At 39.4% G+C, this 20,049-nt stretch overlaps 1 protein-coding gene across 1 annotated transcript in view; it reads right to left on the bottom strand.

Annotated features, from left to right (window-relative positions):
• The window catches only part of HTR2A (5-hydroxytryptamine receptor 2A), a 72,926-nt gene extending 59,658 nt beyond the window's left edge, over positions 1-13,268 (bottom strand). The window contains exons 1-3 of the mRNA XM_001378937.5: positions 12,560-13,268; positions 11,335-11,754; positions 9,023-9,223 (exon numbers count right to left, since the gene is read on the bottom strand). Of these exons, the coding sequence (XP_001378974.1) occupies positions 9,023-9,223; positions 11,335-11,746 (613 nt within the window). The 5' untranslated portion in view covers positions 11,747-11,754; positions 12,560-13,268. The remainder of the gene's footprint in view (positions 1-9,022; positions 9,224-11,334; positions 11,755-12,559) is intronic.
• Between the last annotated feature and the right edge of the window lie 6,781 nt (positions 13,269-20,049).

The raw sequence follows: 20,049 nt of genomic DNA, 5'->3' as shown, positions 1-20,049 counted from the left end.
AGACAGCCCTTGCTTTTAAGGAACTCCTGATCTAATGGGGTAAGACAACATACAAAAATGAGCTGAAATATCATCCTCCATAATGATGATTATACTACAGAGCTTTCACTTTTTTTTCTCTCTTTACACTCTATCACTTAATGACCTCATGTAATAAAGATGTAAACTGAATGAAACCACTACTGATTGAAATGGAGAAGCTAAACTGAGGGGAACCTGTTTCTTCAGCAATGGCTGTTGTTCTCTGGCTAGCTGTGACTAGAGAGGGCTGCTAATAGGAACCTGAGACTGCTTTCTCAGTCAAGGGGTTTGTTGGGCTAACAGGATGGGAAACTGAGTTAAGAGGGATGAGGAATTTCCCTAATCTAAATGAGATAAAATTGAGGATTTGGGAAGTCACAAGCGTGACTCTTAGACAGTTAGGGAGATGGAGGGCAATAGCAGTTCAAAATCTTTCTTCTTCACAAATCATCCAGATCTCTCAGCTTAACCTCAGAAAGAAACAAAGTTCGTTAGGAGTCTCCTTTTCTCCTGGCCAGCTCAACCCTCTTGTAGATCACCAACTCAAAAGCTTCTCAGTGTCAATTTCAACTGCTCAGAGCCAGAGACAAAGTCCAAAAACCAAGTCAGCCTCACAAAAGGTCTTTCGGTCAGCTTCAAACCTCCATGGAGGAGAGTGTCTCCCAGTCAGAGATCAAGTCCAAAAGCCTGTGTCTCCTCTCAGTGTGGCCAGAAAAAGCCTCCAGAGAAAAAAAGTGACTTCCAGTCCCAGACACAGAGACCCAAAGCTCCTCCCCCTGTCAGTTCAACTGCCAACAACTGGGGACATTCCATTGTAACCCTGGTTCTTGCATTCTTGCATCTTGGTCCACAAGTCCTGCAAAACCTCTTTCTCATGTCTCTATCACACTCATCAGATCACATGGATTAAATTATCGTCTCCATACAGATGATTCCCATATTTATATATTCAGTTCCGATCTCTCTTAAGCTCCAATCTCATATCTCTAGCATTCTCTTAGTCATTTGATACTTGATATTATAGAAATGTCTCAAATTTAGTATATCCAAATCATTGGTCCTATAATTATCTTCTCTCTCAAATCTACTATTGTACCAAACTTCTTTTTTTTCTATCAAGAGCATAGTCATCCCCTAGTCACTCTGATTTGTAACCTTATAACTTTTTAAACTTGTCATCACAGGGGCATCTCTTCACTATGTTGAAAATAAAATTTGTTATCTTTCCCCTCAAATCCACTTCTCTGTCAAGCTTCTTTATTTTTGTTGGGGGCACCCCCCCCACATTGATTTGCAATCTTGTTTTTATTTTTGACTCCTCACTCTCACTCTCACTCTGCATATTTAATTTCATTGCTAAATCTTATCATCTCTATCTCTTCAATATTTCTTGTATCTTTTCCCTTTTCTTTTACTACAGCCACTATTGCAGTTGAGGTCTTTAGCATGTCTCACTTGGACTATTGTAATCAGTCTATTTCTAATCAGTCTCCCTACCTCAAGTTTCTTCTCTCTTCAATTCATCAACCACTCAGCTGCCTAGGTAAATTTCTTAAAGTACAGGGCTGACCATATCAGCTTCCCCAATCAATAAGCTCCAAGTGGCTCCCTATTACCTCTAGGTTCAAGCATATTCTCCTTTGGCATTTAAAGTTCTTTACAACCTAACTTGATTCTTCGTTGCCATCCTTATATGTAGTTTCCTTTCATATACTCTTTGTCCAGTCTAAACTGGCCTTCTTGCTGTTCCCAATATGTTCCCAATATTTTCTCTCAGTTTCCATGCCTTCTATTCAGTTGTGCTCTACCCCTGGAATATACTTTCTCCCCAACTTCAACTCTTGTTATTGTTCAGTCGTTTCAGTCATGTCCATTTGTGATCCCATTTGGAGTTTTCTTGGCAAAGATAATGGAGTGGCTTGCCATTTTATTCTTCAGCTCATTTTACAGATGAGAAAATTTAGGCAAATGACTTTAAGTGACTTGCCCAGGATCACATAACTCATGAGTGTCTGAGGTGATATTTGAACTCAGGAAGATGAGCCTTCCTGACTCCAGGTCTGTCACTCTATCTGCTCAACCACTTAGCTGCCCAACGCCACCTCTTGGAATCCCTTATATTCCTCAAAACTCTTATCAAATCATAGTTATTACATGACATTACCCCCGAGTTCCCCAGCTGCCAATACCTCTCTCCTAAAGTATTTTGTACTTGTTTATGGTCATTTCATATCTACATATGTTAACATCTATTTTTCTCCTAAAAATGTTCCCTGGGAGCAATAACCATTTCATTTTTGTCTTTGTATCCTTAGCACCAAGTATATGCTTAGCAGGCACTTAATAAATTCTTATTAATTGATTGATCTATCCAAAGAATATTTTAAAACTTATCTGATTGCTAGTCAGCCTTTGGCTGGTTTGTGGATTTTGCTAAATGTATAGAAGGACTGTTGTCTACTGTACCAAAACCATTATTTTTTGTGGTAATTGCTTTTGACTATCTTAACCAACTGGGTAATATCCAGATGTTGAACTAATTTTCCTTTCAGATGGAGTTCCCTGTTCAGTTTTAATATGTATATTTTCATGGCTATGGAGAAAGCATGAAATTAAAAATAAAAAATCCAAGAAGGGATTGTGGGCCCTTTTCCTCCTCATCTCCGTGTCTTGATTTCCTTGCTTCCTTCAAGTCCTAACTAAAGTTTTATCTTCTTCACAAAGTATTTCCCAATACCTTTAAATTCCAGTATCTCTCTCCATTAATTATTTCCTATTTATCCTGGATATAGCTTGTTTGCATTTTTTTTTGCTCATTTCCTTCATTAGATTGTGGGTTCCTTGGAGATAAAGACTATCTTTTGCCTCTTTTCATATCCCTAGCACCTAGCACAGTACCTGGCACATAGTAGGTGCTTAATAAATGCTTATTGTCTGTATCTATCTATACCTCAGGGTACGAAAAAATGGTAGGATGATTTTGCTGAGTAACAATTTGTGAACTTTGAAAAATCATTGAAAAAGAGAGAGGTGTAAGAGAGCTAGAAAAAGGTAAACATCATCCTGATTTTCAAAAGAGGAAAGAGAATAGATTCTTTAAATTATACATTTCTAAGTGACTGAAATTTTGGCAGAATTCTAGAATGTACTATGTTATTAATGAGATGTTTTGTGAATACTTAGAAGGGGAACTGGTGATAGCTTTAAGCCAGCAGAGAGTCATTCATGCCACATATTATAAAACTCATATCATATTCTGGACAGAACTATAAGATTAAGGTAGTGGAACTAATCTGCTCTACAGGACTGCTAGATTAGAGGAGTGGGGCTTTGGCATAATTCATAGAGGTAGAGTGAATGGTTAATCAAAGGGAAGGTATATGGGTCATCAGCTAACCCTCTTAACTAATAGATAATACCTGTGCTTGTCTCTACCACAACTACCCTTTTACTCATCACCAATACTCCACCCCACCTGCTCTGATCTATATATTGTCCAAGACCTGTGATTGTAAACTCCCAACCTTTTCCCTTCCCTGATGGAAATGAAGCCCCGATCAGGATCCAGGCACCTAGACTAACAGCTGCTAAGGTAAAATTCCTTCAATCCCCAGTTCACAGATCACTTCATGGCTCTGGCAAGTGCTCTGAGGGGAGAGCAGTCTCTGCATTGTGGGGCAGCAGACTGTCACTAGGAACCTTGCCCTCTCTTTTCATTTTCAATAGGACTGTGTGAGTTGTACAAGATGAACAAGTCTGGATGGGTTCCACACTAGATCACAAATTTCATTATATCATCTTTGCCTCCAAACCTGCCTTTCTTCCAAATTTCTCCATTTCTATGGAGGACACCAATACTTCCTTGCCACACAGGTTCACAGCCTTGGTGTCCTCCTCAGCTCCTTGGTTTTCATTCATTCACATATTCAATTAGTTGCCAGATTTTTTTCCTTTTCTACCTTCACAACATCTCACATTCATCCGCTTTTCTCTTCTTATATAGCCACAACTTTAACATGGCCTCCTGTCACCTCTTTTTTGAATTATTGCAATAACTTCTTTGGCCTCTCTGACTCAAACTTCTCCATTCTGATCAATCCTCAACAAGATTGCAAAAGTAATTTTCCTAAAGAGCAGGTCAGAATATGTTTCTTCTCTACTCAATAAACTCCAGTAGCTCCCTATTAAATACAGTATTGAATATTATTTTTTGTTTCTATTTTTATATAAATCAAACATTCATAACTAGTAGAGTAGTATATAGAAGTATGTAATATATAAACAAATATATATATATGTGGTGAGTGTTTGATTGAAACTTTTTAATGATATAGGGGTACCTGATTTTTAAAAAAATGTGGGAGAGCACTGAATAGAGGAATGGTATTCATTGGATATTGATATCCAGGTTTCAACAACAACATTGGGCAACACCTTTCATAGCATTCTTCTGGACGAGGAAGAGATGTAGCTAGACGATAGTAGATCTAGATAACTACTGAACTGGTTAAATAACCCCAATTAAAGAATAGTGGTTAATGTTTATCTGGACAGAGGTCTTTAGTGGAGAGTAAACTTGTTCTTAGTTCTACTGGGTTGGATATTTCTATCAATGACTGATGGCTTTTGAAAATTGTTCACTTTGCATCTGCTGCTCTGTCTGGTTTCAGTGCTATAGAACAAGGTGTCTCTCCCAGCCAAGCTCATCACATCTAAACTTACCACTGTGTTGCTAACTCAAGCCTTGACTGAGTCTACCTCCTTCTGATTCTTCTCCTTTTTGTTCAGAGGGTGGAATACCAAACCCCTCCCAATACCTTCCTATACAAAAGGCAGAAACTGGACTCTTAGAACAATCTACTTTTTATCTGCTAACTTTCAGGTTTTAACTCCTCAGAACACAATAATCCGGTGTTTCATCCCTCTATCCCCATCCCTCATGTCTTTCCCGACTCCTTTTGTGTGTTATGCTTCCCCTTTAGAGTATAAGCTTATTGAGGGGGAGAGACTGCCTTTCTTGTTAATTCTAACACCAGAGTTTAACACAGTGACTGGTACATTGTAGGTGCTTAATAAATATTTATTGAATTGTATTGTATTAATAAGCTCATCAAATTTGCCAATGACATAAGCCTGGGATGAATATCTATCATATTGAAATAATAGAACAAGGAGCTTTAAAAAGAGCTCAACAGCTAAGTAGTGCAGTGGCTAGAGCACTGGATGAGGAAGAGCTGAGTTCCAAACTGGGTTCAAGTACTTATTAACTGTGGAAGCCTGGGGCAAGTCACTTTATCTCCTTCTGCCTCACGTTCTTCATCCACAAAATAGAGGTAGAAATAGCACCTACCTCCCAGGATTGTGATGAAATTTGAAAGCACTATATAAGTGATAGCTATTATTATTATGATAATAATAAATGTAAAAAACCTATACAACTGGGCTAAAAATTAATCATAAGTATAGAATGGGGTAGAGATGGCTAGAAAACATTTTCTGTAAAAAGACCTTGGGGTTTTAGTGTGCTGTCATTTTAATATGAATCAACAACACGATATTCTACACTGGTCAAACCACATGCATAGTTCTCTGTTTTGTATGCCAAGGATTTGAAAGGATATTGGTAGGAGGAAGTATGCCCAGAGGAGAGGGATTAGGATGATGAAGACCTGGACACATTGGCATGTAACATTGATTCTTCACTTGATGGAACTGGACACATTTATCCTGGAGAAGAAAAGACTTTGGGACAACAGAAGAGCTGTTTTAAGTCTGTTACATAGAAGAAGGCTTTAGCTTGTTGGGCTTGTCCCAGAAGGAGAGAATAATGTATGGACAATGTGGAGGGGCAAATTTTGTCTCAAAGTATGGAAGAGTTTCCTAGCAATGACAGATCTACTAGGATGGAGTTATCTTTCTTGGGAATCTTGAGGGCTTCAAGCTGAGGCTGATTGACAACTTGTAGAGGGATTCCTGCTCAGGCATGGATTGAACTCCAGAACCTCTGGTGTCTTTTCTAAAGCTAAGTTTCTACAATTCTTTGCTTTGAAACATATATTGAATGATGGAGCAAGCCAGCTCATATTCTATCCTGGTCAGGCAGATCACAATTGGTATATTGTGTTCAGTTCTGGGTGTCTCATTTTAGAAGAGACATTGACAGATGTCTAGAGGATTATTACTGATAATAATATATTATATGAGACAGTTTAAGGAGCTGGAATGCTGTATCTGTAGAAGAGATTTGGTGAGGACATAGTTGCTGTGTTCAAGTATGAAAAGGATTGTTATATGGAAGAAGGATTAGATTTTTTTTTTGGTCCCAGAGGGAGAAGGACCAATGGATTGAAATACAGGGAAGTAAATTTAATATAAAGAGGAACCTTCATATAATTAGAGCTATCCCTCAATAAAATGGGTTGATTTAGTAGATGGCAAGTTCCTGTCACTGGACATGTTCAATTAGAAACTGAATAAACATGTCAGGATTGTGGTAGAAGGAATTCATTCATAGCTTAAGGAAGTCTCTTAAGTCTAAAAATCTAGGATGACTGACTCCTTCCCTGTGGCTGTCCATAAATATTCTATTATAGTATTTTGAACATGGTTGTCACTTAGAAAGAAGTTGTTAAATAGTTTGTCAAACACTAGTCCAAGTAAACAATATTTATCCTTTGAAATCTGCATTGTTCCTACATGAATTTCCATGTTGCAACCAGCTGCTTATGGTCTCATGGCAAGAATGCTAGTGCATTTCCTAAAAGCAAATATGGCATTTACTAATGGGGTGGGGTGGAAGAATAGGCCCATGACTACAAATGAGAAAATGTGGGCTCTAGTCCTAAATCTGCCATTAGCTAACTGTTGGATCTTAGGCAAATCCTTTAATCTCATGGGTTAATAAATTTAGGGCTAGAAGGGATCTTATAGGTGACTGAGGTTCATTCTCCCCCCATCAGATAAGGAAAATGAAACAGAGGGGTTAAGTGACTGTGGGCCCAAGGAAACATGAGTGGTAAGTGACATGACCAAGATTTGAATCTAGGGCTTCTGACTACAAATTCCTTGATCATTCCACATCATCATTTTGCCTCTTTCCATGCTTTTCCTTTTCATTCTGTTAAATAGTGATCATATATAACCATCTCTAATTCTTAGAGCTTTGCAAAATAGAAAGAGTTTTGCAAAAGTTTAAAATTGCTACTGCAATATGTTTTATTTACACCCATAAAAATGAAGCAAAAGAGGAAGAAAAAAAGTGGTTGACTGCATTCAATTTATTTTAACTCAATGCCTGGTTTTCATTAGGTCCTTGGTTTAATTTACTTTAGGCCACAGTCATTAAAGCTAGAGCTTATCCCTTTATGTAAACTTAAATTGGCTCTTTTCTTATTCTATACACATATTCACACCGTGAAGGATGCAATACCACCCACTGACACATTTTATGGTTTTAAAACAAGCTAATCTCAAGGAATCTTTAGCTGAAAGCTGAACATGCTGAGGTACAGGTCGAACCTCATGATCTCTAGTGTCTGTTCTAGAGCTATTTCTTTTTCATTGTCTTGCAAAACACACTTCTATATATTGATCATTGTTGTAGGAGCAAACACAGATATAACCCAACCCCCAAAATAAAACCATAAATACACTGATGTGAAAGATGACTCCAACAATTCTTTCTCTGGAGGTAGATGGCATCCCCTGGTCATAAGTCTTTTAGATTTGTCCCAGATTATTGTATTGCTAAGAGGAGCCAAGTGTTCACAGATAATCATTGTACGATATTACTGTTATCATGTACAATGTTCTTCCAATCATGCTTATTTTGTAAACCCAAGTTTCTATAGTTTTTTAATTTGAAACATTATACTGAATGATTTAGCAGTAAATGACTTTGATAACTGGGAGCTTTTTCCTTCTCTGGATATCCAGTTATGATGGATGATCAAGACTGGTCTTCTGCAAATACATGAGATCATCCTGGCTGATGCAGTGCTCTTGGAAACATATGGATGTGTAATCAGACAGGTGCAAGAAGGCACTTAGATGCACTGAGTGAGTGACTGGAGGGGGTCCTTGACTCAGCCCCAACACCTTACTGCAATCTCACCCCCTCTAGCCAATGAATAGTTGTTAGAGTCTAGGCTCTTCTGTGGCTAGAACTGCATCTTCTATTAATAGCACTTTGAATGTTATGACATGAGGAACTTTTTGATTAGGGGTCTTGTTAGAATTCATGTTTTAGAATTTGTAAGTTTGAAGAGCACTATAACTTCAGGGAGCTAACTAAATATGTTTGTATCTGTATGTAATATAGATGTTTCTATATGTAGACATTTAGAGTATAAATCTAGCTCTCTCTGTGTCTCTCTCTATGTCTGTCCATCCACCTTTCTGTCTATCTACTTCTCTAGCCACCTATCTATCCATCCACCTCACAGACCTATGATTTTTTCAGTCTAGGCAAGGAATTCCTTGTGAGGAAATTCTTTCAATATAAATCAGCAACTGTTCTGTAATTTATTATTGCAAATAGTTCTCTGGAAGCTCTAAGAGATTGAACAACTTGCCCAGGATGACACAGCCAAGGTATGTTGGAGGCAAGACCTGAACTGAGGTCTTCATGCCTCCCAGACTATGTATTCACTATTCTATGCTGCTTTTCATAAACATATATTCTTACTCATGTAGTATAACTTGAGTCCACCAGTAGAATAGAAGTTTCTTGAGGGCAGAAATCAGTCTGCATTCCTGGTGCCCACCACAATGCCCACCTGACACATAGTAGCATTTAACTAATGCCTGTTGAATCGTGTTGAGTCTATTCTGCTACAGATAACACCAGATAACTTGGAAATCTGATTATTATCCCATTATGCACCAAACAAAGCTATATATTTCTGAATGTCATTTTAAAAAAAGGACAACTAATGTATGAAACCTCCTGGCAAAGCAGAGAACTGCAGCTTGGAGACAAATACTGAATGTTCTCACTTACCCACTGATATGGTCCAAACAGCAATTATTTTCAAAAATGCCTTAGCTCTTGAGTTAAAGCGACTATGATGAATGGGGTTCCGAATAGCAATATAGCGGTCCAAGGAGATAGCACAGAGATGCATGATGGAAGCAGTGGAGAAAAGCACGTCCAAATAAATCCAGACTGCACAGAGTTTTGTGGGCAAGGGCCATTTGTACCCTACAACAGCAAAGAGGGTTAGTATCAGTGGGGCATTGGCTTTCACAGGTACTTAACATAGGTTCATTGTACACTATAAAATGATATAACAGCTTTACCTGTTTTTCAGCAAAGCATATGGCAAGAGGAATTTTTAAAAATAAATCACCCAAATCAACTTCATCAGGTGATTTCTCCCAATCATTAATGGTTTGATTCATATTAACAGTTCTCCAAGTCATGTTGGGGCTTGGAAAATGTGCTAGGACTCTATGTTGGTGAGGTGCAAAGTTGTAATGACTGTTTTTATAAACTATCATGAGATTGCATACCTCCTGATAGGCCAGAAATATATTCAGAAACTCTCCCTAGTATAAAAATAATGCTGGCGTGAATGCTCAGAAACCAAGAGGGTAAATGCAGAATGTAAGCCTAACGGGAGGACTTCTGCTGAGGTTTTTTTGGCAAACAGCCCAAGCCATGACTGGAGCCTTGTTGGTGTCTGTCAGGAAAGCCACACTGGGCTGATTTGTTCACCTTGGCAGGATTTCCTAAGCAGCAGGGTCTTTTCTGTGGGGATTGGAATTTTTTAAAGGGTCCTTCTGCCTAGTAAGTGACACTCCAAAAGAGGGTAGAGCCCAACTGAGTGAAATGTATTCAGCAGGGCATTCACCGCAGTGATGAGCTGGGGGGTGGAGTGGGGGGAGGGAGGAGGTGGCGGGGGTCAGCACTGGCCACGAGGGGGCGCTGCTGACCGCCCCAGTGAGGTCTGGCTCCCGGATCCCCACTCCTTTGCTTAGAGAGTAAGATTGTTTAAGTCTTCTGAGCCACATTGCTTTCTCCCGAAACATCACCCATCTCTTGCATCCCATCCCCACAGTCTGTTCTTTGACTACCCGGTACGGGTCTTCTCTCTCCTTTTCTCCCTCTGAACTTTAGAACACTTCACGCTGGTGTTCACCTTGGAAGGAAGTAGAGGACTAGGTCGAGGAGACGAGTGGAATTTCGATTTATGGAATCGTGTCCCCAGGGTTGTCAGTATGACGGCAAAGTGGGCTTTTAAGACTTTCAGTGAGGGAGCTGTCCCCTCTCTGTGCAGCCTGTCTCGCTTCCTCTCCGCCTCATCTCTCATGTTCTGGACTGATTTTTATTCCAGTCGTGTCTAAAAAATTGGCCAGAAAACATCTCTAAATGGGAACTCCTTTGTAACTCATCTCTTTAACCTTTATTTAGCTGTCAGTTTGTGTCTGTCAGTTGCCTGAAGGATTTTATTTATTTATACCTAGTTGTATTACTCATCTTCTGGAAAGGGTATCACACACTCTGTTTCCCAGCTGAAGCAATTCAAATGTTTGCACACTTTACTGAAAGGTTTATTTGACTGTTTCAAATGCTATGAACCCCCTTTGCTTTTTATCTACCCTCGTTAAAATTACCCACTGCATATTTTATGTTGTAATGGTATGTGCACACATAGTTGAATGGCTGATGATGTCATTGAAGAGTGCACAGCCAAAGAATCTCTGGGGAAACGATGATTAAAAACAGGAGTAATTAATTTTATTCTAATAGAAGCTTGCATATTTTAACTTGGAGCTCACTGCACCATTAACGTTTGCTCTGCAAGTGTTCTAGAGTAATTGGGAAGGATTTGCTACATTAGAAGTGCAGAAAACTGAGTGACAGAGATAAAGCTGTCCTACCAGGCAAGCTGGAATGTTTGCTGGGGAAGAATATGAAGGTACAAAAATCAAGCAGATTCCTACTGATAAGTAAATCATCAGGCATTGCTTTGTGATAGCATTGGGAAAGATACATAACAAATACCTGTTTAGAAGCATTCAACCTTACAAGAGTTAGGAAGGAATTATATCTCCTCACCCCTAAATAGTGATACTATGATTTTTCTGTGGTAACTGTCTTATCTTTCCCATATAACTCTCATATTAATTAGAGTAATATTTAATTAATTACCAGAACATGGTAGACTTGGGTCTTAAAAATGATTATTTTTTTCCTCTACATATTTTTCCTGATACATCTTTCTGATCTATTGAGCCAATGTACACACACACACACTTTGTGACTTGTGAGTTAGTGAGTGTGCATCAGGGAACACAAATGATACTCACCATACAGGATGGTTAATGTTGACACTGGCATCACCAGGAAACCCAGCAGCATATCAGCAATGGCAAGTGACATCAGAAAGTAATTGGTGGCATTCTGCAGCTTCTTCTCCAGAGTGACTGCCATGATGACAAGTATGTTTCCAGCAATGGTAAGAACAATCACTATAGCTGTCAGCAATGCGGGCCAGTTTTTCTCTGGGAAATGAAGTAAGGAGTAACATGGGGGTGCAAGGCCACCTTCACAAGAGAAGTTTGTACCATTTTCAGCATCCACGGTCCAATTAAGTGCATCAGAAGTATTATTCTCTCCAGAGAGGAAATCAGGTTCATAGAGTCTTCTGTCATGATTTAATTGTATTAAGGGATTTGTAGTTGGGGTCACAGAGCTATCCTCTTCCACAAGAATATCCATTTCTGAGCCTGAACTTTGCAAAGATGAAATGTGAGGGGAAAAAAATGAACAAGTTATAACCTTTGGTCACCATTCATTCATCTAGTTTTTTTTTTTTTATCACTACACTATGTAAATCTGAAGCTGGTGGAACTTAGGGGCATTGGCAGTCGATTGATTCTCCCCACGCCCTTTGGCACATTAAAGCAGTATTTAAACAGTTGATAGGAATGACAGAAGTATGTGGTTAATATTCAGACCTCTGCAGTTCCATGTAAAATCCATTAACACACCTATTTTACTCAGCATGTGTGTGTGTTCCCCTTTAACAATTTTATAAAGCAGAATGAGTTTGTAAAATGGAAAGTGTGGACTTGAGAAATCAGGGAGAAAAACATGCCCTGAGCAAAAAAGTTTTGTAACTACCGGGGCTCCCTCATTAGCTCTATTTCATTCTGTTGACACTGTTGAGTGCAATACAGCAGTATTAACAGAGCTTGTAGTCCCCCAGAGAAAGGCTACCTCAAGCCTGTTGATGAAAAATCTATCCAGTGTCACCCACATTGTAACTGGATATGCTTTCGGTTATAGTTCACATGCCGTATTAAACTGGATTGTCACAGACTTCTTTCTGCCGGCAATTTCAGCATGGACTATGCCTCTCCTTTATACAAAAGAAAAGAGAAAGTCTCCGGCCGATTGCAAAGCAATTGGCCACACTCGAAATACTAATTGTAATGACTGTCTTTTAGCCAAGCACAGCTTCCCACTGGAAGGCAAATAACATGGGACTAAAAATAGTTTTCAGCAATACAGAACATAATGAAAACTTACATGAGGCTTCAGGGTCCAGACATTAGATGTACTTGCTTGTTCTTTGACTTCCTGGTTCCTTCATCCTCATTAAGGCAGCCGGTAGCCCCGTCTCTTTAATCCTTCACCCACACAATCAGATGGTAATTTGATTTCAGTTTTGCTGACTTCAAAATCGCACGTTAGAGGGAAGCCAGTTGCTGTGCTGTGGGCTCTTGTCTCGTTCCGTCTGAGAGCCAGTCAGCTGGCTTACTTCTTCTCTTCTGCCTTGCGCTGTTCTCTCCGTGAGCTATACATCGAGCAGTAATACCAGAGCCCCTCGCAAAGTCACACAGAAGAAAGAAATCACTCCAAGTGAAAGGAGCTGTCTCCACCAAGGGATCACGGATTTCAGCAAGAATGAAATTCCTTGCAGCAGCCTGTCTTGTTCAGTTCATCAGACCTCCCACTATCTAGATGTCACAAACTGGAAGGTAGCAACAGCAAAGGAGGGCAGACCAAATAGGATTGTCTTTTTTTTTTTTTACTACATTGCTATAATTGGAGAGTCTTGAGATTTTTTTTGAGAACCCCCAGAAATTGGCATTCGTAAAGATGACCTGCCTTGCAGGTGTGCACCTCTATAATATCTAGTAGGCTGAAGGTTAAGAAGAGAAGGCAAATAAAGCTAAAAAAAAATGACTGGCTCAGAAAACTACATAAATATGCAGCTTCTCCAGCCAAAAGGCTGCAGCTTTTATGCTAACCCTATGTGAAATGATTAAATTATTTCTCAGAGTAACCAAGCAGTTATTTCATACAACTAAACTAATAGTCTTATTTTTATTTGTTGTGAAGAACATATTTCTCTCTAATTTGGCTGTATCTACCCTTGCTTAGAAGGTGAATTAAAATCTAGGGAAGAAGAGAAAGAATGAAAGGATCTCTTGGTGGTATAGTATTTTTCTGAGAAAGGAACTGTTTTGTCCAAGAACAGAAGGCTCTCTAGATCTTGATCTCTAAAGAAGGAAGTCATTTTTTTAAAATCTCAATTTTGCAGATGGAGAAATGGATATTTTTCTAAAAAATCAGATTGAATCAGAAAAAGAGCTGAGATGGGGTAGCTGGCTGGCTGGCTCAGTGGATTAAGAACCAGGCCTAGGGATAGGAGGTCCTAGATTCAATTCTGACCTCAGACACTTCCTAGCTGTGTGACCCTGAGCAAGTCACTTAACCTCCATTGCCCAGCCCTTACCAATTTTTTGCCTTAGAACCAATACACAACATTGATACTAAGATAGAAGGTAAGGGTTTAAAAAAAAGAAAAAGAAAAAAGAAAGAGAGCTAGGAGCAGATCCTGGACTCCTATCTATTGCTTTATAGACAAGACCACATTGCCATTGAATTCTAGCACATATGGCAATAAGAAGGACGCTGAAAACCCTGAGGTTGGAAAACTAGCTGTTCTAAAACTTCCTGGTGGCAGTGAAAGTATTTATTTTGGCCATTACATGGGGGTAACCAAAGTATGCTGTGAGTTTGTATGAGACAAACTCCAATTTAAGCTTTTTACTAAGAATATTATTTTTAAAATACTAAATACTTAACATTTATGTAGCAATTATTATGTGCCAGGCATTGTGCTAAGTATTTTGCAATTGTCATCTCATGATTCTTGTAAAAATCCTGAGAGGTAATTGCAGCCTGTCTTGTTCAGTTATCAGAATAATATCAGGAGATAATAATATTTCCATTTTACAAATGAAGAAGCTGAGGCAAACAGATTAAATACTACCTAGGTCATATAGCATCTTGGACTGAATTTGAGCTGCCAGATTTTTGACTCTAGTCCTAGTGCTCTGTGCATTGGGTCTGTGTCATCTAGTTCTGTTATCTCATAAGGTAAATGAGGAGAGTGGACTAGGTAATGTCTGAAGTCCTTCCAGCTCGGTATTTATGATTCTATGATACAATCTACTTAGAGAATGCCAGATTTCATCAAGTGATGTTTCAACCAGGTTAGAATGAGCCTACAAACAAAGCAAAATAAAGAATAGTGGCTCCTTCAGAATTGGAATTCCTGGAGAAGTCTATTTAGGCATCTTTTTTGGGTTCTAGGCAGGGAGGTACTTGATGAGTTCATCATAGGATTATTGAGTCCATATGGAAACCCATATGTGCAGCTCTAGAGAAGCAATCTCCAAAGTGGGAGCTGAGACATTATGGGGAGAGGGGTCATGGTGTGCCCCTAAAGGGGCTGTGACCTGACACCAGGTGGTATGTGATCAACTAGAAGGAAGGTGAAAAGATGGATTGGTTCCCATCTTCCTTGAAATAGCCAATTTTGGGGCTTGTCTTTAACACAATCACATCTACTCTTTTCTCCCAACACTCGCCTCCTCCCACTTGTATAAGCTCCTAACCTTTCCCCTACTTATCTAGGTGTCAGTTCTTCAGGATAGTTATACTTTATCTGCTACTAGGATACTCATAGCAATATTTTCTCCCTGCCTCCTATCTCATGGATTTGACAGGCACTCCTCAGTTGGTGAGACAGTAGAATAATATGAGTGGATTTGGATGGGATACAACAGATTATGGACCTCATTACATGATCTTTCTCTCCAACTCATCCATCTTCTGATGTCCTTATTATCATTGAGGACACGGCTATCCTTCCAATCACCTGGGCTCTCCACCTTGGCATTACCTTCAGCTCCTTACTCTCTTTCATCCCTTCTCTTCAATCATTTACCAAATCTTATTTCTACCTTTTTATCTCTCACACCTGTCTTCTTATCTCTGTTAGAGTTCAAATTCTCATCACATCTTGCCTGGCACCATTTCAACAGCTTTCTAATTGTTCTTGTCTCAAGTCTCTCCTTACTCTGCTCCATCCCCCTGCCACCCTATCCTCCCCCCTTACTAAATAAACTCCCTCTTGGTTCTAGGACTAAAAACAAATTCATCATTGTCTTCTATTTTTGTTTTTTAATGTAATTGGAAATTGGAGATTAGTGTCTGTTGGTGGATACTACTACTACTACTACTACTACTACTACTACTACTACTACTACTACTACTACTACTACTACTAGCCCCCAAAACCTGTCTCAATGAGCACCTGAGAATGATGGAAATGCATTGGCACCTGAAAAGGTAGAAATTCCTTTCTTTTTCCCTTTTCCCTTCCAAGAAGAAGGAGGGAATCAAAATCTCAAGCAAGAAGCAAATAGCATGCTTAGGAGAGAATGGAGTTCTTCTGTAGTGTGCTTTAGAGAACTCCACTGCATGCTCTTGTGGTTGCCACTGCATCTCCTGCCATGATTGGAGTGGTTGAACCATAGTTCATGTAGAAGTCATACTGAGTGGATGAAGCCATCTTTGTTTGCTTTCTCTTCCTTTCCCTCCTTTGAGAGAGTATCTGCTCTAAAGCTTATCTCTCTTTCTTTAAAATTCATATTTTACATTACTATTTACTTACTCTCAACAATCAAGTATCAAGATAAAACTGTGGGTAGTGCAATGCATGATTGATCTGTATATATTTCATTTGCTCAGAGAGCTAAGAGGAAGGTTATGGTTGGCTTCACCCAGAGAGTATAACAATACTTATTAGTTAACTTACTGAATCTTGTTTTAAGTGTTTCTATTAAGGCATACTTGTAAATGTTTTGTGCTTTAGTAATTCTTTTGTGTGTAAAAAGACAAAATAGCCATACCATATGTATCCATGCATATTGTATAGTTTTACATTTAGTGCCACTCTTCTCTCCTCTTTGAGAACAGCCTAGAAGTGAACCCAAACCTGAGCTTAGAGTCATTTTCTCTGGGACTACAGAGGAAGGATTGTAAGGAGCAAAAGTATCGTAAAGGAGCATAACCCATCTCACTAGGACTCGGGCTCCCCAAGACTGAATTGCCTAGATTGCATGCTTGGGTGCAGAGATGAAAGGGCTCCTTAGAGAACAAGGAGAAAGCATAGTGCCCAGTTCTCTGGCTCCAGAAGCTTTTCATTTAATAGAGAAGGAAAGGTATAAGCAATGTAAACCTCTTAGAACTTCATGGTTTCCCCTGAGCAAATCATGAGCTAAGCAGTGTTGTTACTGGGTCAGAAGTTTGATAAAATGAGAGATGAAGTCACTTTCTTCAGAATCAGCTATCTTAGTGGCCTCAGGAAAATGTCTTTCCTGTTTCTACTCAGGAAAGGTAGGGTGGCACAATATAAAGAGTGTTGGGCCTGGAGTCAGGAAAATCTGAGTTCAAATGTGACCTCAGATACTTACTTCCAGCTGTGTGACCCTGGGCACATCACTTAACCTTGTTTGCCTCAGTTTCCTCATCTGTAAAATGAGCTAGAGAAGGAAATGACAAACTGGTGTCTCTGCCAAGAAAACTCAAAATCTGATCATAAAGAGACAGACAGGACTGAAATGACTGAACAACAACAACAACATTTCTACTCAAAGGTTCAGAGGGTCCCATTTGTCTCCTTAAGGGTAGAGTGAAGATATTGACTCCTGGAAAGGATCCATGGTTATGGATGAAAGAAAGCACTGAAAGTGTGGCTTTATACACCTCAAGGTGGGGGTCATTAAGGAGAGATAGTTTTCCTACAAGTCAAACAACTCTAGCATCTAAGTACTATTAAAAATGTAATTATTAGTAAAGTGATAGATGTATGTAATTTTCAAATAAGTAAATAGACATACTTTGGGAATGCATATAAGGGGGGGAAGCTGGGTGGCTCAGTGGATTGAGTCAGACCTAGAGATAGGAGGTCCTAGGTTCAAATCTAACCTCAGACACTTCCCAGCTGTGTGACCCTGGGAAATTCGTTTATCCCTGATTGCCTAACCCTTGATACTCTTTTGTCATAGAATTGATAGTAAGACAGAAGGTAAAGTTTTAAAAAATAAGTGAAGTTTTAATAAAAAAACCAATTAAACAATATTACTGTTTTCGAAGCATGATCAGTTTCTATAGTATAAACCTGTGAAAACTGCTTTCTTTGCTTTGGCCCTGGAAACCTAGCATGAAAGTAAGCTAAGACTAATAAAGCACAAGGCAAGGTGTTAGCCCACACCCCTAGCCTCTCGCTAGATGGACACAGAGTTAAATTTCCTATGCCCCTGCCCATTAGTCCTCTCTCCTTACTAGACTATTTAGAAAATATTCCCATTTCACTGATCCTGACTATATGACTGATTCCCTCTGGAGGACAAGGCAGTCTCCTCCTTGTGCCAGCTGGCTTTTGGTCTAGAATTCTGGATAAGCTTTATCCCTAAGAGGCTCTCAGCCTTCAACCAGAGTGCAGAAAGTTATTGCAGACTTGCCCATCTGGAAGCTACCTCACTGTGAGCTGCCATTGGCTAGGTCCAAGGGGAGACTCTCAGCATGTCTGTTTCCTGTTGGCATTTCTTCTCCTTTTCCTCCTGTGAGCAGTGTAAAGTTTTGCTAACTGCTTCTCCTGCTTGGCTCTGCTGCTCTTAGTCCAAACTCACCTGTACAACATATATATGCTTATTCAGGGTATACCTGACTATTGAATCAAAAATAGACTGTCTTTTGGGGTAGCTACCACGTTTTGATTTTCTGTCATCTTGTTTTATGACCTGGGGCTAGCTAGGGTCATCCATAGGTAGAGAAAGGATGAGAAAATCACACTCTATGTTCATTCCTTCTCCCTCTTACCCCCAAACATGGATCCTGTTGAAACTAGGTTAGAATGAATTGCCATTCATGAAGTGGAAAAGAAATCATAAAAGGCAGGATGAGAAATATGGGTAGACTGAATCCTTCACCTTGAAAGAAATGAAGGTGCTTAGCTGTATGATCCTGGGCAAGTCACTTAATCCCTATTTCCCAGCTCTTACCCTTCTTCTGCCTTGGAACTAATACTTAGGATTGATTCTAAGACAGAAGGTAAGAGTTAAAAAGAAAAGAACAGAAAGAAAAGACAATAGGTATTCCCTGCCTGAATTCTGAAAGCTCAGGCAATATCTTCTGCATGAAACTTTTCTGAATTCCCACCAGTTGCTAACATCCTCTCTTTTAATGTATATTAGATTTAACTATTTTGTTTGCATATACATACATACATATATGTATAGTATGCATTTTTAACTTTATATTTACACTATTTTTATATGCACTTTCCTCCATTAGAATGTAAGAAGCTCTTTGTAGCAGGGATATTTAATTCTTTATACTTGTGTTCCCGGTATTTATGTGCCTAAGACATAACCGGTACTTACTAACTACCTATTGATCAGAAAGTGCTTCAGGTCATTTTCAGACAGACCAATTGAGGTATCTTTCCTTCTGCTTCCCAGCTGCAGCCTATCTGAGGGACTGTCTAGTTACAAGCAGCAAGGTGGTAGCAGGGTCCCCTAAGCTAAAAGGCTTGGACTGCATGATCCAGCTCATCAAACTTTAGGGTTATTTCTGCCTGGGGAAGGGTCAAGTGTCAGGCTTCTCAGGAAGTTGTGCCTTCTGTTGATGGAGAGCTGGGAGCATGGTGTCCCCTGTCTGTATTCTTTTCATCATGGTGAGAAATATCTTTGCAGGTGTCAGTGAAGACCCCTGACTACAGGAAAGCCATTTAGCTATCACAGAGGGAGGAAGGAATCAGCAGATTCTTGATATCCCCAATGATTAACACAGTGCCTGGCACGTAATAGGCACTGGACAAATGCTTGTTTATTGCCTGAATCATTCTTACCATGATGGGCAAACACCAACTGTTTGTGGAGGCCAAATGCCAGCCAGAACTCTGTTATTAAAGCTTTGATTTGGAGATGAAATGAGGCACTTGAAAGTCATCGGATCATTCACCAATGGAAGTTTCCTTTGCCACAACATAGCAAGGATATGAGAAAAGGAGACAATCATACTTTTCTGGGTAATGAATCCCTTCATCTTCACATGGAAATTCATATGGTCAGCAGGGCAGGGTATCAGCATTTGTGTGATCAGAAATCTATGAAGTAGGATAGGTCCCACATGGGTGGGATTTTTGTGCCCTAAGCTGTGTCAAGAGATGAAGAGGCCAATCAAGTTCAAGGGATGTAGTTCATGTATTTTAGGGAAAACAATTTCCTATTCTGAGGAAATGGGGAACTCTTGTTTCACATCAACCAACCAATAGCTTGGTAAACATTTTTGAAGTGCCTACCATGTGTCCAGAGGCAAGCAAAAGGCTTTGAAGTTAGGAAGACCTTAGGGTTAGCTTTGCCTTTGATACATACTGCCTATGTGATCCTGGGCAAATCACTTGAACTCTATGCACTCTGCATACTTTTCTAAGACTATAAGTTTCAAAGAATATAGTTTCTTTTTCTAGGACTTTCTTATACCAATATATCTTGGCAGCTGCTCCTACAGGTGCTACAGCTACAACCCCAGAAAATAAGGTTTCTTATCACTAAACTCCTTGGCATTGTCCTTTTATCAGTGGAAATGAAATTAAAGAAAAATCATTCCCAACTGCTTTGCTACTATACCCCAAGGACTATGGGATTTTGACATCT

The sequence above is a fragment of the Monodelphis domestica genome, chromosome 4, assembly GCF_027887165.1.
Source record: "Monodelphis domestica isolate mMonDom1 chromosome 4, mMonDom1.pri, whole genome shotgun sequence".
NCBI classification, from domain to species: domain Eukaryota; kingdom Metazoa; phylum Chordata; class Mammalia; order Didelphimorphia; family Didelphidae; genus Monodelphis; species Monodelphis domestica.
The sequence above is the reverse complement of the archived record's forward strand: the minus strand, read 5'-3'. Positions and strand labels throughout refer to the sequence as shown.